This window comes from Callospermophilus lateralis, chromosome 1 (assembly GCF_048772815.1).
Source record: "Callospermophilus lateralis isolate mCalLat2 chromosome 1, mCalLat2.hap1, whole genome shotgun sequence".
Lineage (NCBI taxonomy): Eukaryota > Metazoa > Chordata > Mammalia > Rodentia > Sciuridae > Callospermophilus > Callospermophilus lateralis.
The window spans coordinates 2,212,660-2,237,467 of record NC_135305.1 but is presented as its reverse complement, the minus strand read 5'-3'; the positions used below and the strand labels follow the sequence as shown (position 1 = coordinate 2,237,467).

Here is a 24,808-nt window from a genome sequence, read left to right as displayed (position 1 = left end):
CATTTTCCCAACACTTTACCATTTCAGAGGGCCTGCCGGTCAGGCTCACAGTTCTGAGGTGGGCACATGCCCACTTAGCAGATGAGGCAGTAATCTAAGTGCTCCACAGGCCAACTGGGAAACACGGGAGAGCCCAGCTAGAATTCAGTCCCGACTTCTAGGCCACTTTAGTCTGTTGACTATCAATCATTAATTTTTTATATCACCAGATGTTTGCCAGTAATGCATATTTGTGGACGTTTACATCTAGAAGTGTAATATTTTAAGTCTAGAGAAGTATAGTGTTATTTATTGTTGGTCAATCATCTGTTGATAAAACACCTGATTTTTCTACCAAGAGTGAGTAATTAAGTTCTCGGATGATTTTAAGCACAAATTTATCCAATTTAGACTTATTGTTGACAGGAAGCATCAAGGAAAGGTTTTAAAACTTTCTGAATTCTCCATTTCTTCCTTCGTTCCTATTTAAGAATCATGGCATGAGTGAGGGCAAGGAGGACGGGGCTCTTGAAACAGAGCCTCCCCGCCTCCCAGGGCCTGCATCTGAGACTGGGCCTCCAGGGCCGTGGGCACCTTGTGCCCAGGTGGAGGTGGGTACTGGGGGACTGAGCTCACTCAGAGACCACCCCTGCTGGTCTGTCTGCTTTTCTCTACTGGGCTAAGCTCATGTCCTTGGTCCCAGCACATCACTTTTGGTGGGGAATATGGGTCACAGAAAGGTAAGGTTTTCTTGTAAGCACTTTCCCCCAAATTTACAAAAGAAAAACTGGGGCTGGGGATATACTCAGTTGGTAGAGTGCTTGCCTCACACGCACAAGGCCCTGGGTTCAACCCCGAGCACCTCAAAAAAGGGAAAAACTGATTCCTTTATCTCCGTGATTTCTTGGTACTTAAGTCTCTCAGATTATATTTTAATAAAGCTGTGATTAAAAGTTAAGTTGGACAAAGCATTCTTCTGCTCCTTCCCACAAGACCTCGCCCTGTGCACGTCTGTCCCTCTCAGCCCCCATCTGCCTGAAAATAGCCCTGTACCTGGCGGCCCCACCCCTAAATCCACTCATTAGCGGGGCAGGCATGAGGCCTGGCTGCCACGGGGTCACTAGCCATGTTCTCCTGTGGCCCTGAAACAGAACGGTGTCAGTGACAGTCTGCCTTTCTGTGTCCCGAGTGTAATGCTGCTGCCCTGTAGGCCCTGACAGTCGCCTTGTAAGGATGCTGTGTTGACTGGCCCCTCTGTCTCCCGCGGACAGGTGCTGCTCTCCTGCTCCCACGTGTTCCACAGGGTGAGTCACCCCCGCCCCGCCACACTGCCCCCAGTAGCTTGCTCATCATCTTAGAGCGTCCCCAGAGAGCCCTCTGTTTTACCCATGATCACCACTTGGAGTTAGCACTGTGACTGTAGGCCACACTGCAGTTCATCCTGTTTTGAAAGCCATGAGTTTTATGTGACAAAAGAACCACAGACATTTGTGCAACAGATTGTCGCAGTGAGGCACCTCAGGGTGAGTGACGGACGGCGTGATTCCTGCCGTGGTCTCCGAGGCCGTCTTGTACACGGCTGCTGGCCTTACCACCCATAGGTTTTCAGGAGGTTTTGATGTCTCTGCATGTGTATTCTTGTAAAAAGTCATTTTTGGAACAGGTTTCATGAGGAAGGTGTTGACATCTGATGAAACTCCTTCACTTCATAGTCTAAATTGGACTAAGTCTCATAATTATGAGAGAATAGAACACTATAATTATATTAGAAGTAAAAATGTTGTTCATAAGTAATTACTCATAAAATGTTAAATGAAATCTTTTTTGCAGGCATGCCTTCAAGCTTTTGAAAGGTTCACAAATAAAAAAACATGTCCTCTCTGTAGAAGGAACCAGTATCAAACCCGAGTGATCCATGATGGGGCCCGTCTGTTCAAAGCCAAGTGTGCTACCAGGTAAGAGCTCTGCCCAGCTGTGGCCAGTGTCCTGCCAGGTGAGGCAGGTGTCTGGGGCCCCAGCTGCTAAGCCTAAAAGCAGAGGGTTTCATGTCCCTGCTGGATTCTGGTCACCTTGGTCTCCCTTGGGCCTGACTCAGCACAGGGCTCACAGAAGCACTGAAATATTTGTGGAAGTCACTTTAAGGCAACAGCAAGCAAACCTGTGTGTTGTAGGATCCAAGCCTGCTGGAGAGGCTACGTGGTTAGAAAGTGGTACAGAAGCCTGCGGAAAGCAGTGCCTCCCACAGATGCCAAGTTAAGGAAGAAGTTCTTCGAAGAAAAGGTAGGCATGGGTCGCTCGTCTCCGATGGTCTCTGTGTGCAGGTTCTCACACCTGGTCCGTAGAGCCAACAGGGGCAGGAGAACTTTGAGGCTCAGTTCATTTTTTAGGGCGTTTAGACGAGTGAAGGCCTGAGAAAACCCCACTCTCCACAGTGGCTCTCCGACCTTGATCATAAAACGACAACAGGTTAGACTGCAAGCAACTTTCGTTTCCCCATTTGGAAACTGGCTTGAGTTTTCACGTCCTGGTAGTTCTAAGGGAAGCAGAAGCCAGAGTTGGGAAGGAAGACGGCGGCGCTCTGGCTGGACGCCCCTGGGCTGTGGGCCACCGGATTGCAGCACGCAGAGCTTTGTACTGCTCTTTACTTCTATTTTTACTGGGCTGGGGGGTGGGGGGCGCTTATTTAACAATTTCAATGATTTGTGCCGTGTAACAAAGGCCAGGCATAGCAGAGGGGAGGGTGCCCCCAAACCTGGAGCCCACCCGATCCTGCCTTCTTTGTTCGGCCTGGTGGGCACAGGCAGGTCACAGATGCTCCCAGGCCTGTCTCCTGTGTGTGACAGGAGAGGGATTTCGGCTTGCAGTCTGAGCCCTGGTCAGCGTGTTTACGGAGGCCTCGCTCACAGCAGCACTGGGAGTTCCCACTGTGAACACGGCGTGCTGTCCCAGCTGATGTGCATGGGAAGGGCTTTGGAGCTACTGACACTCTGTGCCTTAGTCAACTCATTCGCTAAGCTAACCCTCACCACCACAGCGCCCTGTGATTGGCTCTCTGCTGAGCTCCTTGGACTCCCACTTGGACTAACGCGAGGTGGGAGCATGCCTCCCTGTCTGGAGCTGTCCCCTTCCCCATGTGCCCTGGGCCTGGGGCATGGCATAGTAGATCTTTTGCTTTAGGGATAAGGTCTGGGCTCATCACGGCTTGCTGCAAGGTTTCATGTGACTTGGTGTGACCTTGGACGAAAGCTCAGTGTCCTTGTACCTCACGTGCGGCTTCAGAGACCCCTTTGTTACCTGAATCATCCCAGAACCACATATGAGTCTGCAAGCCCTGGCCTCGGTGACTCTAACACAGGATGATCTTTTTCTAATACTGTTCCTCGTCACTTAAGTGTTTGTTTCAGCAACACAGATGTGAATGAGGGTAACAGTACATCCCATTGGCTTACTGTGGTGGACTATGCTGTCCCCTCTTGGCCTGGGTCCCAGGCTGTGGGAGGTGGGGGCCCTGCAGAGGGGAGTAAGGAAGACTGAGGTCCCACCACTGAACTGGGAGGCAGGGATATTTGAGGAAGGGCCACCTTCTGGTGCAAGACCTCCCCTGCTGTGTGCTGTTGGTGGTGAGAAGCTTTCCACCTGCCCACACTGCCTGGTTCTTTTTCAGACATCCCCATTTACAGAAAACACAGCAAATGGGCTAAAAGTTCTGACAAGTAACTGGATAAAGAATGTGTGTGGCCTCTACTTCTCTCGACAGCCCGTCCTCTCTTGCTGCAGAGAAAGCAGCAGCCAACTTCTTTCTAGGTCTCCGCTCTGGTCCTGGCCCCCGGGCCAAGGTCGCAGTGGCAGCCACGTTTGCAGCTTTGCAGATGGGAACAGGTTGGGGCGCCGTGTGTCCAGGCGGTGGCTCTCTCCCCACATGGAGGGAGCTGTAGCGGTCCTTCTCCCGCCAGGGGATGGTGGTCTCCCCTGTGGTTTCAGTCCTCTTGAACCCACCTTCTTGTGCGTTTTTGCAGCAGCAGTCCACGGTCAGGCTGTCCCTGGGGCCACTCTCCGTGGTCAGGCTCGCCTGGGGCTGCTCTCAGCATTAGGTTTCTGTTCATTTATTTGCGATGGATCTCACTGTTGCAGCGCGTAGGTTCCAGGTGACTACTGACCCAGTGGCCGGAAAGGAGCACACGTATGTTGCACGAACTGGTGTCACGGGCCTGGTCTGCACTTGGGGCTGAGATGACCCTGTAAAGTTTACCAGCTGACAAGAACCCGGGAGGCACAGTTCCTGCCATGTGTGTGCCCCTGCACTGGGCTGGGGGCAGAGGGTTAGGGACAGGCTCTGGAGAGCTGCCCTGCAGGGGCGCAAAAGCCACTGCAGCGCCCTCAACTCGAGCAGGAAATGCACCCTCACAGCGATGGCATGTGCCCGCCGCACAGGAGACCCCCGGGCTTCCTGCACCCCGCGCTCACATCTCTGTCCTGCTTCCTCTCCACAGCCCCGTCCCACGTGGCAGTGTGCTACTCACCTGGGGTGGTCCCTGGCTCCTGGGGAAGAAGCCCTGCACATTCCACAGAGGGACTTGCTGAAGAGGTTCTGAGGGAGGCCTGGCCTCTTGTCATGTGGAAGGGGGGGGAGGATAGGGCTTGTGTGAATTTGGAGCACTCTGAGGTCCTGCCAGAGCTCATGACACACACAGGAGTGTCACAAGTGTCCTGGGAGATCTGCTTTAGACTCTTGACCAGTTCAGAAACCCGCGAGCAGCCAGCCTTGGTGCTGCAGTTCTCACACCTCCTTTCTGAGCACTGTCCCCTCCCCTGGCCTTAACACATGAGGACTTAGGTCAGGGGAGGTGTTCCACAGCTCCTCCCAGCTCCTCAGCCCTGTCCCAGTCACAGGACCCCTGCAGTGGGGCCTTCTTCCTACCTTTAAGACTTTAAGGCTCCATTAGACTCCTTCCCTGAGCTATAGAGACACAAGGGACCGTTAGTCTGTAGTTTTAAAGGTCAGCCTGTTCAGGAATCTGAGGGCGCTCTGAAGTGCCTTACTGAATTCACCATGACCAAGGTGTCCTGTGACTGGGCTGAGGGTGGCTCAACTATCTGTTTGATGTTATCTCTGGGTGTGTCCATGAGGACACAAGCAAGATTAGCATCTGAATCTGTAGAATTAGAAAAATAAATGACCCTTCCCAGCGTGGGTGGGCAGTAGCCAGAGCAGAACAAAATGGCGGAAGAAGGAAAATGGCTTAAGAAGGAAAATGGCTTGGAACAAATAGTTAAACAACAAAATGGACTCGGCAGCTCAGGAGGCTGAGGCCAGAGGACCACAGTTTTGAGGCCAGCCTCGGAAACGTAGCAAAGCCATAAGCAATTTAGGAAGAGCCTGTCTCAAAATAAAAAGGGCTGGGGATGTGGCTCAGTGGTCAAACACCTCTGTGTTTAATCCCTGCTACCAAAACAAACAGATGGAAACAATGTGTTTGGAGGAAAGCATTACAAAATGAATTCATGATCTGGGATAGAAAGGACTTTTCTGAATGTGTTTTTGCATAAGCCATAAAGGAAATGATAACAACATAAAATTTCAAAACTTCTTTATAGGGGGATAAAAATTAAAAGATGACCACATCAGGGAAATGTCTGTAAGCACACATGTCTTTAATACACTGTGACAGGCAGTCTGCAGAAGAGGGACTGCGGTACAAGCTACGGTGCGGGGAAGGGACGTCTTCCTGTGGTTAAAATGAAAGGTAAGAACCGCCTCACCTGAGAGGCAAGAACTGGAAAGCAAGGTGATGACTTTCCAGCCCAGAGGCAGAGGGGGAAGGGACGTCCTGATGACCGTCCGTGGAGTGCTCGGAGGTTGCCCATACATGCCCGATAACAGCCACCTTTCTAAAGAGGAAGAGCACCAGCTACCAGAGAGGCTCCCACTGAGGACACCTGGGTGACCACTGCACAGCAGCCACAGAGCCCCAGGTAGATGTGCAGAAAGGAAGATTTTCAAGATAACGTGGAAAAGCAACGTGTGGAATATTTGATAGAATTTTTTAAAACATAAATGAGAAAAAAGTGAATCTGAGTAATCTTTAGGACAATATAGTAGCAATCTTAACAGTAGTTTTCTGTAGAGAAAAATGGGAAGACGAGGACAGGAAGAGAATCACCTTTTCTTTGAGCCTTTGTGGACTTTCTGACCTTATACACATAGGGTGAATTCTGTTTCCTTCACCAAAAATTATCTGTAGAGAAAATTTGTGTTCTCTGCTTTTTCTGCTTGGTATATTTCTATATTAAATTAAAAAATTGTCTAATATGTTAAAAATTATTCCAACAAAAGTCAGGAAAAGGGAAAAAGGCAACAAGGAAGGATGATCAATAGAAGGTAAGATGACAGAGTAAAACAGCAGTAACAGACATGACCAGGACAGACTTCCCTGTCTCATAGCAAACTCTTGGAGAACAAAATGAAACAAAAATGCTCCGTGTAAAGGCATGCTCATCACAACCATGCCAGCGACCAAGACGAGATCCCATGAAAATCAAAATAGCATGATTGAATGTTAAATTATGTATTTTGAAATTTAAACTCTAAATTCTGATGTTCATGACCAGAATACCAGTCTTATTTGGTGAATAGCTAAAGCTATTCTTAGAGGCAAATTAGTAGTGTCAGATAGAATTATTACTAAGCACAAAATATTAACAATAATGAACCACTCATCCAAGTCAGAAATCTGGAAAACAACACTGAACTTTCTCTTAGATAAAGGAAGTAGACAATATAAAGATAAAATAGATATTAGGAAAAAAGCAAAGCTGGTGGATGAGCTGGTATTTGGGGAGAATACTTTAAGACAAATATGTCACCAGAGTTTAAAAATACTGTAAAACCATTTCATGGGACCCAAAGCCTGTGGTTCTAGCACATACAAAGCTCTCAAGCAGCTTAGCAGAACCACCTGTCAGCACTCTGCAGAACTCGACTGTGCTCCACGCCCACGCAGGTCACTCGGCTGCTACCTACCCACAGCACAAGGTCATCACCCAGCTCCCCACCAGACACCCCAGTGCCGCAAGCAGACCAAATCCATCTTGGAAAAACCTTTCTCGCCATATTTGGTGGGTGTGGCTATCAGATCAGGTCTCCATCTGAGCAGCATATCGTCCTAGGCCCGACCCTCAGCTCATCGTCCACCGCTGGAGACTGTAAACCTTTTTATGAGACTACTAATTATCTTTTAAATAATCATTGATCCAACATTTCTGGACATTGAGGCCAAACTGTAAATGTCTTAATAACAACAATTTGTTCATAAGTGACATTGATATTGGGATCTGTTAACATCGTCCTTCCCCACACAGGAGGGATCTTGGAACCCTACACGAGCGCTGCAAATCTATAGGGTAAAACAGTAACACACCAGACCCACAGAGGTGGAAAGGAAGACACGTGAACAATGTGAAAAGACAAGGGAAGAAAGTGCTACAAACAAATTAAACCACACATCATTAGAATCATTGGCAGCTACAGCAGAAAAAAAATGACAGAATAAAGATTTCAGGATATACATGGTTAAAATGTTCTGTGAACTCAAAGAAACATAAGAGAACAAATACAGGCAGTGAAAGATCACTTCAACAATGAGCTACATAAACAAATCCAAAAAGCAAAATATCACCTCAACAGGGCAATAGAGGTTCTATAAAAACACCAAACAGAAATACTTGAAATTAAAGAAATAATAAACCAAATTAAAAACTCAAATGAAAGCATCACCAACAGAGTAGGCCACTTAGAAGATAGGACATCAGACAATGAAGATCAAATAAATCATCTTGAAAAGAACATAGACCACACAGTGAAAATGGGCAGAAACCATGAGCAGAGCATTCAAGAAATAGGCACAGCCTAAAAGACCAAATTCAAGAGTCATTGGGACAGAGGAAGGCACAGAGGTCCAAACCAAATGGATGAACAATCTATTCAATGAAATAATATGAGAAAACTTTCCAAACATGAAGAATGATTTGGAAATCCAAATTCAAGAAGCCTACAGGACGCCGAATGTGCAAAATCACAACAGATCCACCCCAAGGCACATAATAATGAAAATGCCCAACATACAGAAGAAGGGGAGAATTTTAAAAGCCACAAGAGAGAGGAATCAGATTACTTATAAGGGAAAACCAATTAGGATAACGGCAGATTTTTTAACACAGACCCTGAAGGCTAGAGGATCCTGGAACAACATATATCAAGCTCTGAAAGATAATGGGTGCCAACCAAGAACTTGTATCCAGCAAAACTAAGCTTTAGATTTGAAGATGAAATAAAAACCTTCCACAATAAACAAAAGTTAAAAGAATGTATAGCTAGAAAACCAGCACTACAAACCATCCTTGGCAAAACATTTCATGAAGAGGAAATGAAAAACAGCAATGAAAATCAGCAGAGGGAGGTATACATTAGAGGAAAAACTACCAAAGAGGAAAACCAAGTCAAGTAAACAAATATGGCTGGGAATACAAACCATGTCTCAACAATAACCCTGAATGTTAATGGCTTAAACTCACCAATCAAAAGACATAAGCTAGCTGATTGGATTAAAAAAGGCTCAACAATGTGCTGCCTTCAGGAGACTTGTCTGATAGGAAAAGACATCCACAGACTGAAGGTGAAAGGTTGGGAAAAATCATACCACTCACATGGACTGCAGAAGCCAACAGGGGTTTCCATCCTTGAATCAAAGTAGACCTCAAGCCAAAGTTAATCAAAAGGGATAAAGATAGACATTACATACTGCTCAAGGGAACCATATACCAACAAGACGTATCAATTATAAATATATATGCCCCAAACAATGTCTATCAAACAAACTCTTCTCAAGTTCAAGAGTCAAACTGACCTCAACACAGTTATCTTGGGTGACTTTAACACACCTCTCTCACCACTGGATAGATCTTCTAAACAAAAGTTGAATAAAGAAACTATAGAACTTAATAACACAATCAATAATTTAGACTTAACTGACATATATAGAATATTTCAACCTGCATCAAGATAGATTTCTCAGCAGCACATGGATCCTTCTCTAAAATAGACCATATATTATGCCACAAAGCAACTCTTAGCAAATACAAAAAAGCAGAGATACTACCATGCATTTTATCAGATCATAATGGAATGAAATTAGAAATCAATGACAAAATAAAAAACAGAAATTTCTCCATCACCTGGAGACTAAACAATATGCTACTGAATGAACAATGGGTTAAAGAAGACATCAAAGAGGAGATTAAAAAATTCTTAGAAGTAAATGAGAACATAGACACAACATATTGAAATCTCTGGGACACTATGAAAGCAGTAATAAGAGGAAAATTCATTACATGGAATTCATTCCTTAAAAGAAGAAAAAGTCAACAAATAAATGACCTCACACTACATCTCAAAGCCCTAGAAAAAGAAGAACAAGCCAGCAGCAAAAGCAATAGAAGGCAAGAAATAATTAAAATTAGAGATGAAATCAAAACAAAAGAAACAATTGAAAAAATTGACAAAACTAAAAGTTGGTTCTTTGAAAAAATAAATAAGATTGACAGACCCTTAGCTACATTAATGAAGAGAGGGAGAGAGAAAACTCAACATATGCGATGAAAAAGGTAATATCACAACAGACATTACAGAAGTAGAGAAGATTTGAGTCAGGAAGATATACACAATTTAAACAGATCAGTATCAAGTGAGGAAATAGAAGATGCCATCAGAAACTTACCAACCAAGAAAAGCCCAGGACCGGATGGATACACAGCTGAGTACGACAAGACCTTTAAAGAAGAACTAATGCCAATACTCTTCAATTTATTTCAGGAAATAGAAAAAAGAGGCAGTAATTCCAAACTCATTCTATGAGGCCAATATCACCCTGATCCCCAAAGCAGGTAAAGACACCTCAAAGAAAAGAAACTTCAGACCAATCTCTCTAATGACCATAGATGCAAAAATTCTCAATAAAATTCTGGCAAATTGAAAACAAAAACATATCAAAAAGATTGTGCACCATGATCAAGTGGGATTCATCCCAGGGATGCAAGGCTGGCTCAACATATGGAAATCAATAAATGTAATTCATCACAATAATAGACTCAAAGAGAAGAATCATATGTTCATCTCGATAGACGCAGAAAAAGCATTTGACAAAATATAGCACCCCTTTATGTTCAAAATACTAGAAAAACTACGGATAACAGGAACATATCTCAACATCATAAAGGCTATCTACGCTAAGCCTGAGGCCAACATCATTCTATATGGAGAAAAATTGAAGGTATTCCCTCTAAAAACTGGAACAAGACAGGGATGCCCTCTTTCACCACTTCTATTCAACATAGTTCTTGAAACACTGGCCAGAGCAATTAGACAGATGAAAGAAATTAAAGGTATATGTATAGGAAAAGAAGAACTTAAATTAGCACTTTTTGCTGATGATATGATTCTATACCTAGAAGACCCAAAAAATTCCACCAGAAAACTTCTAGACTAGTAAATGAATTCAGCAAAGTAGCAGGATATAAAATCAACACCCATAAATCAAAGGCATTTCTGTATATCAGTGACAAATTCTCTGAGAAGGAAATGAAGAAGACTGCCCCATTCACAATATCCTCAAAAAAAAAAAAAAATAAGATACTTGGGAATCAACGAAAGAGGTGAAAGACCTCTACAATGAAAACTACAGAACCCTAAAGAGAGAAATAAAAGAAGACCTTAGAAGATGGAAACATATACCTTGCTCTTGGATAGGCAGATTTAATATTATCAAAATGACCATACTACCTAAAGCACTATACAATTTAATGCAATTCTGATCAAAATTCCAATGGCATTCCTCATAGAAATAGAAAAAGTCATCATGAAATTCATCTGGAAAAATAAGAGACCCAGAATAGCTAAAGCAATCCTTAGAAAGAAGAGTGAAGTCTACTAGACCGTAAACTATACTACAGAGCAATAGTAACAAAAACAGCATGGTTTTGGCACCAAAACAGACTCATAGACCAATGGTACATAATAGAGGACACAGAGACTAACCCACAAAATTACAATTATCTTATATTAGACAAAGGTGTCAAAAACATGCATTGGAGAAAGGATAACATCTTCAACAAATGATGCTGGGAAAACTGGAAATCCATATGCAACAAAATGAAATTAAACCCCTATCTCTCACCATGCACAAAACTCAACTCAAATGGATCAAGGACCTCGGAATTAAACCAGAGACTCTGCGTTTATTAAAAAGAAAAAGTAGGCCCTAATCTTCATCATGTGGCATTAGACCCCAACTTCCTTAATAAGACTCCTATAGCGCAAGAATTAAAACCAAGAATCAATAAATGGGATGGAATCAAACTAAAAAGCTTTTTCTCAGCAAAAGAAAAAGGTGAACAGAGAGCCTTCATCCTGGGAGCAAATCTTTACCCCTCACACATCAGATAGAGCACTAATCTCTAGGGTATATAAAGAGCTCAAAAAGCTAATCACCGAAAAAACAAATAACCCAATCGACAAGTGGGCCAAGGACCTGAGCAGACACTTCTCGGAGGAGGACATGCAATCAATCAACAAATATATGAAAAAATGCTCATCACCTCTAGCAATCAGAGATATGCAAATCAAAACCAGTCTAAGGTATCATCTCACTCCAGTCAGAATGGCAGCCATGATGAAGACAAACAACAAGTGCTGGTGAGGGTGTGGGGAAAAGGTACACTCAGACATTGCTGGTGGGACTGCAAATTAGTGCAGCCAATATGGAAAGCAGTATGGAGATTCCTTGGGAATCTGGGAATGGAACCACCATTTGACCCAGCTATCCCTCTCCTCGGTCTATACCCAAAAGACTTAAAAACAGCGTATACTACAGGGACACAGCCACATCAATGTTTAGAGCAGCAAAATTCATAATAGCTAAACTGTGGAGCCAACCTAGATGCCCTTCAGTAGATGAATGGGTTAAAAAATGTGGAATATATACACGGTGGAATTTTACTCACCAATAAAAGAGAACAAAATCATGGCATTTGAAGGTAAATGGATGGAGTTGGAGAAGATAATGCTAAGTGAAGTTAGCCAATCCCAAAAAACAAATGCTGAATGTTTTCCCTGATATAAGGAGGATGATTTATAATGGGGTAGAGAGGGGAACATGGGAGGAATAGATGAATTCTAGATAGGGCAGAGGGGTGGGAGGGAAAGGGAGGAGGCAGGGGATTAGCAAGGATGGTGGAATGTGATGGACATCATTATCCAGAGTACATGTATGAAGACTCGAATTGGGTGTCAATCTACTTTAGGTACAAACAGATATGAAAAATTGTAGTATATATGTGTAATAAGAATTGTAATGCAAAAAAAACCAAAGTACATGAATAAAGACATGAATTGGCGTGAACATACTTTATATACAAAGATATGAAAAATTGTGCTCTGTATGTGTAATAAGAAGTGTAATGCATTCCACAGTCGTGTATTTTAAAAAATAAAATCAATTTAATAAATTTTTTAAAAAACCATTTCATGAAACAGAATACAGACATACAGAAAAGGAGGGTACCCAGTAATCATTTTAAAATTAGAAGGCTATTTTTTATAACTATGTCATTAAAGCTGAAAATGTAATTGAAATCATTTCCTATAAAAATAACAAACATGGAAATAAATTTAAAATATGACAGAAAAATTATAAGCATCCCAATTTTTATTGATAAGACATCAAAATTTAACAGCCGTTCCTAATCCTGGCAGTCAGCACCAGAGCCAGGTGAGATTTCCTTGTGACAAAGTCTGTGTAGGAAACTAAAGGCACCCGTTTCCCATGGTGAAGCCCTAGAGATACAAAATGAGCCCCCTGTCAGCGCACCTGGCCAGGCTTTGCTGGAAAGCAGCATGGGAGACAAGACAATGCCCGTATTTATGGGTCAACACGTAGCACATTTATGATGTCATCGTTTCCTGAAAAATAGCAATAATCAGAAATAAAACTCAATGAGAAATGATCACTTTCCTCGTAGTTGACACCAAGACCAAACTGAAAGAGGAAGTGCATGGCTTAAGACAGATTTTCTTCTAATGAAATAAAAGACTTTCATAAAATGGTGAATGCAAACAAAAATGTCTGTTTTCTCCAGATTATATGAACTCCGTATCCTTTTTAACTCACCAAAGAGTAGGCTTGACCATGCACTTGGAATTTTACAGGTGAATTATAAAGATTATCTCATCAAGTACAAAGAGCTAAACATTTTTTAGAAGAAAGATTAATGATCCTTGCTAGATATCTATATCTATCTATGCATCTATCTACCTATCCATCTATATATTTGGCAACTAAGATTCTTATGAAATAATAGAAAATCGATAAGCCGTAGAAAGTTGCATGTATCAGCCTAGAGGAATTCTTAGTCTGCAGTCAGGGGGACATTTCAGGTGAGTCGAGAAAGGCAGTCCATGTAGTGGGGGAAAGGGAGCATCCCTTCACACCACCTCCCCAGAAGGTGCATTAGCACTTGAATAAATGAAATGTCTGGAGCCAAGGACAGCTTCCTGGGTGCTGTGCTTTGTTAGGCAGGGGCGTCACCAGCCAGCATCCTCACCGCAGAGGATGGAAGACCCTGTGTTCAGGTGCCCCTGCTCCAGCAGGCTGGTACCAAGGAAGGGCCTGCAACTGGTCCTTGGCAAGGCAAAGTGGTCATCTTTATTTTTAGCAAGATAATAAAAGTAAGCTTTAGTAAAAGTGGAATATTTCTTTATATACCAATGTTTGGGGTTGCAACTGTTTTCTTGTGCTTTTTTAATTCCTTCTGTCCCATCATCCCAGATGATATGGGACACCCATCAGAACCTAAATTTAGCAACACATATTACCAAATATATGGTAACTTTGAAGTAAGTTATTAATTTTATTGAATTAACTGAACACTTGGGACTTAATGAGTTTTAAAATTGCATCATACAGTGAAGTATTTCACAGCTGTCTGAACATTACAAGCAACCCAGTAACAAATGCTATAAACACAACTTGACCCGCGCCCTGTGCTGGCAGGGTCCACTCTCATCACCGGGCAGCGCCACAGTACTGCTGGCCCAGGGTACGCCACCTTAGGGAATCGTTAGACATGTCTGGTAATGATAGAGACGGGATTTTATTATTTTCATCAAGGAACAAACTTGTGCTTCAGTAAAAAGAGTTTGAAACTTTTTTTCTTTACAGTTTATTTTCCTTTAAAAAAACCTATAAAATACTTTGCTTAATATGAGGTTGTAAATGAAGTGAAGATTTAAGATCTAGATGTCACGAATTAGGATATTTAGACTGAGAACATTATTGCTGGTCTTAGGTTCTTTTATTCATTCTTTTACTTCTGAAAGTTCTTTTCAGAACCAAAATATGCAATAAAGTAAGGCGTCCAGCTTTAGCTGAGCCAGGGATGCTATCTGTAGGCCTCCTAGTAATCGCTTCCACTAAAAGGAATAAGTCCAAGGCCAACAGGGACAGGCCTCTGTCGAGGCTCCTTGGGGCAGCAGACTGCTCTGCCAGGTGTGTGTCTGTGAGTGGGGGAGCTCACCACCATCCAGGCCTGCTCACTGCTGCCCTCGCACAGCTGCGGTGTGTGCGGGAGCAACCCACAGTTCTCTGCAGTTAGAGAAGTACTGAAGATCAAAGGTCTGGATTTTAGAAACTGGACATTTTTACAAAATGGGATGTGACTAGTTGTTAGTTATGTGTCAGTGACCACAGTTCTTGAGTCGGAGTGGCATGTGAAACCACCAGCCATGTTTCTAAGCTAATGTCCATTCTCACTGCTGGTGAAAGTTAAACTGAGGCAAATTCATTTTATTTTTAATTTTTAAAAAATGAAATTGCCAAAAAAAAATGAAATTGCCAATTACTAGGAGAAATAAACCATGTGGCACATTTGAAAGGTAGGTAGATAAATGTTGGAGAAATGGCAGCTGAGCTTCCTGTCTCTAAACAGCCCCTCTCACTCCTGCATCTCAGGGGCTTCCAGACTTTGAGATCTTAGAAGTGTGACAGAAATCTGGGGCTTCAACAAGTCATACCAACTTTTTATTTTACCAACTAGGAGTTGTATAAAACCCAAACACCATATACTCTCAGAATCATTTAGTAAAAGAGCCTTTAGCCTGGCAGGTGGCAAGGCCGTGCCCGGCCCTGCACACACTTACCTTCACCCATGTTCCAGCCTTGACTTTAACTTTCCTCTGCTGCATGAGAGTCAACGCTTCTCTTTGCTTCACTTAGGAATTACTGGTTTGGGTCAAAGATAAATCACCTTCAGGGAAAAGGAAGTGCAGCCAATAGAAAACGGGAAAGAGGATCATAATCTGTGTGATAATTTTAATGCAATAAATTAGGAAGAGTTGTTTCCTTGTTTCCCTGCTAGGAGGGATGTATGTATGACGCTCCATATTAGATCAGCTCGGGCCATTCTGGTTTTATGATTAATTTACTTTACTTGTAAAAGAACTGTGGTTTTGCATCTCTACTCCTCTGTTCCCAGGAGAGTCAGTGGTCTTTTCTTTGTTTTTCCATGTGTCTTTTGTGTCAACTAATAAACACAGGGTTCATCTCCGTACAAGTAAGAATACATACCCTGGGACTTTCTCTTCCCATAAATAGGCTTTAAAGTACCATTCGCACATTCCTAACAAATCAGCCACCACAAGAGGATGTGGTGCTACCACACAGGTACACCCACAGTCAAGTGTCAGAGAGGGCACTGGAGCTGTCTGGGGAGGACAGGCTAGTCCCTCCCACTTACGCAGATCTTGGGAACTCAGATCAAAGAGGGCTGGAGAGGCCACTGGAGCTGTCACGCTAAGTCCCACCAGCAGTGTGTACAGAAAGCCCAGGTTGCCCAGAGCCGGTGGCTGGTCCTTGAAAGCCTCTGATCCTTATCTGGGAACTCTGCTAGCATATGTCATGTAATTGAGGCATGGTCTTTTATTGCTGCAATTAAAACTTCTCAGATGCATTATGTTATCTCCACCCCAGCCAAAGCCAGGACCCTTGTTTGAAAGGCAGGTCAGCGATCTGTCAGGTGCTGCACCGGCTACAGGGGCCACGGCTCCCACCCTCCAGCCTGGGACTCCGCGGGCTTTTCATTTCCATCTTACCAAACAGCATAATGGTCTTGAAGTTTGTTCAGTCCTTTGACTTCCTTTATCACATAGAGATGGCAAACATTCTGTTGCTAACTTCAAGTGGCTCCAACCAGCAAGACTGGAAGGATATTAAACCAGTAAAAGCTTATCACCTGATTCATTGATATGCTGTAAATTCCAGGCTTTTCATTTTGCTTTTGAGGGCGGCCATAAGTCAACACATTAGTAAGCAATTTGCTGACATTAAGATGGATCGCTCAGGACAGCCTTCTGGGCAGACAGAGTTCACCTGGAATTCTGTTAGTAATTTTTTTTTTAATGTTTAGCCAGTATGTTATTTGTAAATGACCAGTAATTGCTTTACATATCAATGGCCCCCCAACTCTTGGTTACTTAATTTATCAAGTGTCTGAAATAGAAGACTGAAAAAGAAAAACATATTCTTTTTAAAATTGAACATTTTGTGTTCTTATCTGTTTGTGTGGAATTCATGATGTTGACCATAGTTTAAAACCCACTTGTCAGTCTCTTTTGTTTTCCCCCCTTTGGACACTTATTTCCATTTCATTTACTAAGGTCATCTCACCACAAGAAAAGTGAGAAAATAAAGGAAGAGAGAACGTTGAACACCTAAGGATCTATATTTCAGAAATGTTTCACAGTAGCCACCCTTGCAAAATTGCCTTGAGTGACTACAATAGTGGCCAGCCAATATACCTTGATGTTTAAAAATACTTTCTAGAACCCAGAGGCTTGCACATACTGATAAGCATGCCCTGCCACTGAGATGCACCCTAGACCCCAAAACATCACCCTTGCTAGCTCTCAAATACTTGGGGCTACAAGAAGAGTCGTATCAGACCACTTTCAGGAGCACATCATAAACACATGCCAAAGGACTTTGAGTATATTTGATAACAAGCTAGCACCAATGTTTCTGTTAATAACCTAAATTTTTTTAAAAATTCTGACACCAGAAGTAACTTCAAAATCACCAAAGGCTCGCATCACTCCTTTCTCTCCCCCCAAGAAGGAATTCTATTGCAGTCCTTTCAGATATATACACTCCCTCTGGGGCATATATTTGTCCCTATTTTTAATCCACTGCAAATCTGAAGTCAGAATATTTCATTGAATGCTAAGGGCTTTACACAGAGGACCCAGGTGCTTCCCTGCATCTGAAGGGCGCATTTGAGAAGAAGGACACCCTCCAGCAGGCAAAGGGACCAGAAGGTACTGAGAGCCAAGAAGAGAAAATGCACCTCCAGCCGAGCACCAGGGTGCCTGTGGAGGACTCCCATGGCCCACGGCGGTCCCAGGAGTGGCATGAGGGAGACGGAGACGGAGACCAGACAGGTGTTGAAGAGCTGGGTCAGGAGCCCACCTCCCAGGACCAGGGCGGGAGGTCTGGAGCAGAGCATCACGCTCACACAGAGAAGTGATGGCAGCCTGCAAAGAGGCAGCCGTGGGAAGCACGGCGGATGGCCAGGGCAGCACTGGGGCCACCTAGCCCTGGCCACTCGCCTGAGCTGTGCTACCCCTGGCCCTGTGCCCTGCTTCCACTTGCCAGCCCCCTTTCAGAAGGCACCACAGGTGGCGGGGCTGCCTGTCCTGCCACACGGAAGTGCTCCTTAGAGGAGTGACTGTGGTCACAGGCCTCGGGGCAGCTCGGGGCCGGGGGAGCAGCTCCGCAGCCCCCCAGCTGTTCTGAAAACCGGCTTAACCTCGTGTCATTCACCATGCAATACCTGTGACGGAATCAAAGAGCAGCTTTTGACCACTACTGCATATAAAGGGAGGTTCTTTTTCTCATTAAAAAAAAAGCCTTTAATTTCATAAGGGGGTGTAGGTGTTAAGTGTGAAAGTGTTCTTTGGTGAGGCAGACTCAGTGGTACCAGAGTATAAATTTGACTAACAGTGGAAAGTCCACCTCAACTGCCCTCCTGGGCTGACGCTTGGAGTGTCTGCACTTTGCAAAGCCGCATTCTCAGTGAGGAGCTGACCAGGATTGGCTGCTCAGCGCAGCCACAGTCACCCGTACACAGACGGCTCAGGGAGAGCTGGCTCTGCTGCCAGGTGCCTGCCTTTGCCGAGTCAGGAGAGACAAGAACATTTCGGTAAAAACACTGGAAACTGCAGGAAAGAGTAAATGCCACAAGGACAGGCCAACCGGAAATCAAGGGTAAAGTGGGGAGTGTGGCGTTTTAAAGGAGAGGAATGGAGATGAAACAGACACAGGGCCCCACCCCAGCTCCCAGAGGGTGTCCATGACCGGACCACAGCACAGGAGGCCACCCAGCCCACCTCCCAGGACCGGGGCAGGAGGTCTGGTGCTTCACTGGTGACTCTGGAAGCTAACCAGTGGGAACCCACGGTGACAATTTCGATGTGATCACACAGTTGCTGGGGGAGCAACCTAGGTAGCTCCCAGTTTGGGGAAGTGTTCAGGGGCAGACTGACCAGATTTGCTCATCAGCTGGACATGGGATTTGACGATAAAGAGACACCTGTGGGTGACAACTGGGACCTGGACCAAAGCAACCTGAGTGTACTCTACGAAGAGAAGGAGAAGATGGGGGAGAGGAGGCTGAGGGGCTGGGCCGGGACTACCTTGGGCTTGCTGCAAGTGACTGTCCATTGGCAATGGATGGACAACCTGGAGGTAGGGAAGAGGATTCCAAGCCGTGGGAAGCTGCAGGGCGATGGCAGGGGAGGAACAGAGAAGGTGGCATGTCTTCAGTCAGGAGACCAGCAATGCTAGGGAGAGCAGATAGGTGGCTTGTCCTGGAAGAGAGGAATGGTCCCCAAGAGAGAAATGACCAGGAGTCTGTGTGCTCCCAGCACCACCTCCCTGGTGGGAGGAGCAGCCCAGGGAGGGAGGGCCTGGCGGCCTGTGTAGGAGGAGACAGGTCCAGAGCCACGAGGGGAGAGAGCAGTGGGCGGGTGTCCCATAGGGGCTGGAAGGAGGAGCGTGGTCCAGGGCCGGGAAAACAAAATGCAGGCGTAAAACTTTCCTTTCTCCTCTTGTGCTGTTTCTTATTTTCTTAAAATTTAATGTTGTTCCAAGGAAAAGTTTTAACTTAGTATGGATTTTACCAGTTATCTTTAAACTGCACCATGCCAGGTCAAGTACAGACATAGTCATAATTCAAACATGGAACCACCAAATCACAGTTTGAATTTCTATCTTGTAATACCTGTGCAGCTCGTTCTGACCGGAGCAGCTGAAGGGTTAAGCGGATACTCGCCCTCGGTCCCTGGCGAGTGAGGCCTGGACACCCTGCGGCTGGCTCTCCTGTTCCTCCAGAGCATCGTTTCCCATGAAGTGGCTGTGAGGCCCTCACTTGCTGCGAGGATGTGTCGGCCCTGCCAGTCACCAGAGCTGAGAAGGGAAGGGAACGTGGGACAGAAGTCTGAAGCCCAGGACACCACTACAGTAGAAGAAGGCTGGCCACAGGGCCCCGGAGGGAGCAGCAGAAGCACATCTTGGAAAAGTCGAAGTAGGGAGCACAGAATCGGTGTGTACCAAACGAGAACCACGTGCAGGATCAGAGGCAAAAGGAACACCGTTTTACACCGACCCACCCGGCTTCCTCCAAATGCCTTCATTAAGGCGTGCTAAAGGATGCGTTCCATAGAGAGAGTGCCTGGATGAGAGGCCGAGGCCCTCGTGGCGGAAAACAGGAGCTCACGTGGACGTTGATTCTGCCCAGTGCGAACAGTGGCGCCCACCCGTTGAAGAAGAGGAATAAGGCAGGAGAGGGCCTGGAGTTCAAGTGCCCCAAGATCCCGCACTGTCTCAGAGGCTGTAGCTTCTGATACGCTGTGTGATTGTAAGTATGCATTTCTAGGGTGACAGCAACAAGAATAGAAACAGGCTTCATCTTCAAGGTGATAGAGAAAAAAAAGGCGCAAAAAAATCTTAATTGAAGAGGAGAGAGAAACCAATGGAAGGACAAAGAAAACAGGCCACTTGGAGAGCGGTGAATTTGCTGGCAGGTACACACCCTGTTACCTGCAGACGGAACCATGCCACAGCTGGGCTGTCTCCCCGCAGCAGTGCGGGTTCTGGCGGCAGCTGCCCTGGGCACTCTGCTGCACCACAGCCTCAGAGACTCAGCTGCACGGCCGTCCCGTCAGGAGGAACATCCGGGGCCCAGCGGAGCAGAGGCCAGTGTCCAGAGAGCAGAGCAGGAGAGCAGAGCTGCCGCCCACAGTCTTGCCCTCTAAGGCAAGGTCCTCCTGCCACTTGCATTAGGTTTCACCTTCTTTCAAAGGAGCCACTGGTGTGACCCCAGCAAGCTCTCACAAATGACATCACTGGCCACCCTTCAACAACCCAGCCTGAAACTGTGCACTTTCCTGTGACATGAAGGGTCTGGTACAGGTGGCCACAGGCCATCCCACTCAAAGTGCTGGTGCACAGTCCTCGGTGGGTGAAGGAATGTGAAACACCCACACAGCTCATGGCCGAGCGGATGTCAACGTACGTTTTGGTGGTGCTGATAGAACAAAAGTTAAAATTAATTTTAGGAGCTTTTTTAAGGTGATTACTCGAAACTTTTAAGAGTGCATGTGGCTGGGCTGTACTCCTTTGGTCAGTGGTCAAGGGCACCTCCTGAGCCATGCCATTAGAAAGTCCTCAAAATAATTGTATCATTGCTTCTATCCATCAGTCCACAAAGGTTTTTAGATGAGTGTGCGATATATCTCTGAGATGATGAGAGAGTAAAGTCAGATGCAGTCCATGCCCCAGGCCCTGAATGCTGCCACTCACTCCCGGGGACTCTGCAGCCTCTGCTCCTTGCTTTCCTCCTACTCGGGGAATCGCAGTCTTTAAACTTAATTGAAGTCCAGGAACTGCTCACGCTCCCCAGCCCATCTGAGGACCAGTTTTGGACTCAGAGCCTTTTGTGATCACAGCATCACTAATCCACCCAGGCATTTCTTCTAATGAGTATTGCTAGGAAATCATAGAGGGTTTGTGGGAGACACACTAGGGCAGGCCACGAGGGCAAACCTGTACCACTCTGTAAGCACAAGAGTAACAGAATCAGCCTCCATCCTCAAACCGACTGGAGGTGGCATCCCCCCGAGAGAAGGGCATATACACAAGGGTTGAACCTTTGTAATTTGGGAGGTTATACCCTGCCATAGTCTGGCTGGGCACAATTCAGGAGCCACTTATCAAAAGAAACGAACTTTATTTTTAGAACACACACACCACACCACCCAGCTCCTCAGGAAAACCTTCAGAGCCCAACTGCCACCACCGGCTTCCCACAGCCTCTCAACCTCCCCCACTCCTCCTGCTCTTGAGGCCGATTAGCTGGGTCGCGTGGGCGGAGCCAAAAAAAGTTCCCCAATGAGCAGCTCTGAAAGGGCGGGGAAACAGCCCAATGAGCATCACCGCAGAGGAGCCAATCAGTTGGCAGCTAGAAGTTTGCTGGGGCCGCTGTGAGCCAATCATCAGCTGGCAGCTGAAAGTTTGCTGGCAGCTGGAAATTTGTTGGGGCCCCTTTCAGCTGTGGCTCTCAACATCACCCAGCCACACCTTGCTGTGTATTTGGAGCTGCTTTGTCTGCCTGGCCCAGAAGTGGGAGAGAGGAAGTCACCTGTGAATCTGTGTGACATTTGCATGATCCTGAGCTCTGATCCTATGAACTAGCTGCACAAAACCTGCACTCGTTTTGCATCATCCTAGGACTCCTGTTTATCGCCATGAGGAGGTGACAGCATGCCCTGCCACAACCACCCAGCGGTCCTCCAGGCGAGCCTTTCTGTCCTCAGACTGCTGTGCTTTTCTAGATCTTTTTATATCAAAGTGTATCACCTTATCAAAGAAGTGGGCTTGGAAGCCACTCCAGAATGCCGGAAGGACAGGACTTTCAGAGCAAGTTTCCTGTAGTCTGGGGACAGAACGGCCGCCTCTGTCCCAGTGCTGGCAGTGAGTGCTGCAGGCTGCTGTGGGAGTCGACCCGTGTGCCCCAGAGGCTGCTTAAGGGCCTCAGGCAGGGAGTACTTTGAAACCAATGAGAGCCAATGAGAAAAGCAGGGTGAAGTCAGTCAAAAGAAGGCCACCGTCTTTCTCTTGGATTCTGTGTTTTTATGTCACACTAAATTCACCTAAATGCAACCTCTGTGAGGAGATGGCTGGCAAGCAGAGCGGTATGAACCAGCTCTGCTGGTGCCAGGGGTTGTGGCTTAGAGTAAATGGTGCCAGAGCACGATGACAATGTGACCTAATTCTGTAAAATCCTATTTCCTGTCTCCTACTTTTAATTTCAAATGCATTCTTTGCTTCTTTGCTAGAGTTTACAATGAAATAAACTATAGGGGAAGAAAATATATTCCCCCCACCCTCCCACATTCTTCACCTGGACAGTCTGGTAAATCAGAATAACAAGACAGATGACCAGAGACAGACACCCCTATGAATCTCACGTGGCACGGGCGCCTTCTCGAGGGCGTGAAGTCCTGAGCAACAGCTGAGCTCGGGGTTTTGCTAGGATAGATGAAGACTGGAAAGTAGAAGGGAGAGTGACAGGGCAGAGGATGGAAAGACCTGGCAAGGCCTGCCCTCCAGGTACACGGAGCCCTCAGAGGAGGGCACTCATCCTGACCGCAGGGGAGGGGCAGGGTCAGAGTTCTCCTGGACTTGCTGATTCTCCTTCAGGAAGGAGCAGGCCTTCCTTCAACTATTGAGCGTGTCCAGGTGCTGCAGCGTCTGCGAGCAGTGTGTCCTGACCCCATCACGACATTTTCAGTCATCTGTCCAGAAGGATGGCCAGGATCTATAGTCACTGCCCATAAAAGCACTGTTCAGACAGACCTGAGGCAAGTTAGTGAACAGGCGGTCAGGACTCCAGGAAGCTCCTCCCCTCAGCCCGCAGTCTCTTAGGCAGCCTCTCCCGTCCCCAGTTCATAGAGATCAGTCACCGCATCCTGTGCTCCTACGCCACCAACATAGAAGAACTCTTCTCAGAGATCGATCACTGCTTGGCTGTGAACCGAAGCCTTCTTCAGCAGTTGGGTGAAAAGTGTGGGCAAGAGCTCACAGAAGAGGACTGGGAGAAGATCCAAGTGCAGGTAGGCTTTGGACTGCCTAGTGACCCCTGAAGGAGTGGACTGAGGCACAGGTGAGTTAAGAGGGCGGGAGGAGCTCCGCAGGGGTCCTTGGAGGACTCAGGAGCCCGGGAGGCCTGCCCTAGCTGGACCTGCACCCATACGGGACGGTAGGCCTTTATGAGCCAGGTAGTGGCTGCCAGGGTCCCTTCATGGTGAAATCACTTAGATGCCGTCTGGCTGATGTGTTTGCTGAGCAACCAGAACTCTTCCTAAAGGTCTTCTGGGACTCCCCCCATCCTCAACTGCACCCACAGAACCCAGGGACAGAGAAAAGGCCTCCCATGACTCAAAGCCATGGGGGGAAACGACACTAAGCGTAAGGAGATTTAGTGGTTACAAAGACCCAAGTATTGTGAACGTTTCTATTTTTCTTGTTTAATTAGAAGGAACCCATGTTATCATTAATGCTCAGTATTTTACAAAGTAATTCTGTTTTAAAACTGCTCGTTACAAGTGGGTTACTATCTCTTCCATTTCCGTGTGTGTGTGTGTGTGTGCGCGCGCGCGCGTGCCTATAATTTGTCATCTGACAGGGTGAACTTGGTCCTTTAGAAGATCCACTCCCCGTCTCCAGGTCTGTACATCTAGCCTGATGGGACTAACCACCTCCCAGGACAAACCTGTCCACCCTGTGTTGCAGGCTGCTCATCGGGAGATCTGCGAGTGCTCCATCTGCCTGACCCCGCTCTCCCTTGATGCACAAGCAGCACTGGGGACGAGCAGCCACCTGTGTCCCCGTCCCCGGGCCACAGTCCTCCTGTCCTGTGCGCACCTGTTCCACCACACCTGCCTGCAGGCTCTGGAGGAGTTCTCCGTGGGGGATCGTTCCCCCTTCCACGTGTGTCCTCTCTGCCGCTCCTGCTACCAAAAGAAAATTCTTGAATGTTGAAAAGTTGTATAGTTCTGAGGAGAAAACTTAAGGACTGCATTGAGTTTTGAGTTAAATACTACAGGGCCATTTCTAACCCAGTGACAACTCTTGGTAATTACAGAGAAGAAATATAACTATACTGCAAAACCTGCCAACCAACCTATCTAGTTTTAGCCTTTATTTATTTTAAAAAATGTCAGATTCCTTAGTTTAATCTCTTGAAATAAAATGAGGAATTCTGTCACCTAAAATACAGTTAGTGTCTGACCAAGAAGCTGAGAAACTGAAGCACACTTTTAAGTTAGAGATGTTTTCCACCAACACATACCTTACAGTCTGTTGGTCCTAAACTTACTTTGTAATAATCATTTTATTTTGGGTAATAGATTGCTGTTGTAGTTGAGAACTTTGTGTAAAGCAATAAAATAAAAATATTCCATGTTATTCGATAGAGTAAGTCATACTTTAGTGTGGCCCCGACATAAGATGACCAAGCAGCCCCACTGACAGTTGTCTCTGAGGGGGAGACTGGCTGCAGCGCCCTCCTGGCTCCCTGCACAGCATCCCGCATGCTTCAGATCACCACTGTAAATCCCGTCAGAGAAGAATAACAAGGAAAGTCTGTACATGGTCAGTACAGATGT

General features: G+C 45.9%; 1 protein-coding gene across 2 annotated transcripts in view; it reads left to right on the top strand.

Annotated features, from left to right (window-relative positions):
* Window positions 1–24,576, top strand: part of Rnf32 (ring finger protein 32) — a 34,753-nt gene extending 10,177 nt beyond the window's left edge. For both annotated transcript variants that reach the window (XM_076859373.2, XM_076859367.2), the window contains exons 5-9: window positions 1,251–1,283; window positions 1,810–1,934; window positions 2,151–2,259; window positions 23,087–23,254; window positions 23,934–24,576. In XM_076859373.2, the coding sequence (XP_076715488.2) occupies window positions 1,251–1,283; window positions 1,810–1,934; window positions 2,151–2,259; window positions 23,087–23,254; window positions 23,934–24,182 (684 nt within the window). In that variant the 3' untranslated portion in view covers window positions 24,183–24,576. The remainder of the gene's footprint in view (window positions 1–1,250; window positions 1,284–1,809; window positions 1,935–2,150; window positions 2,260–23,086; window positions 23,255–23,933) is intronic.
* The last annotated feature ends 232 nt before the right edge of the window (window positions 24,577–24,808 follow it).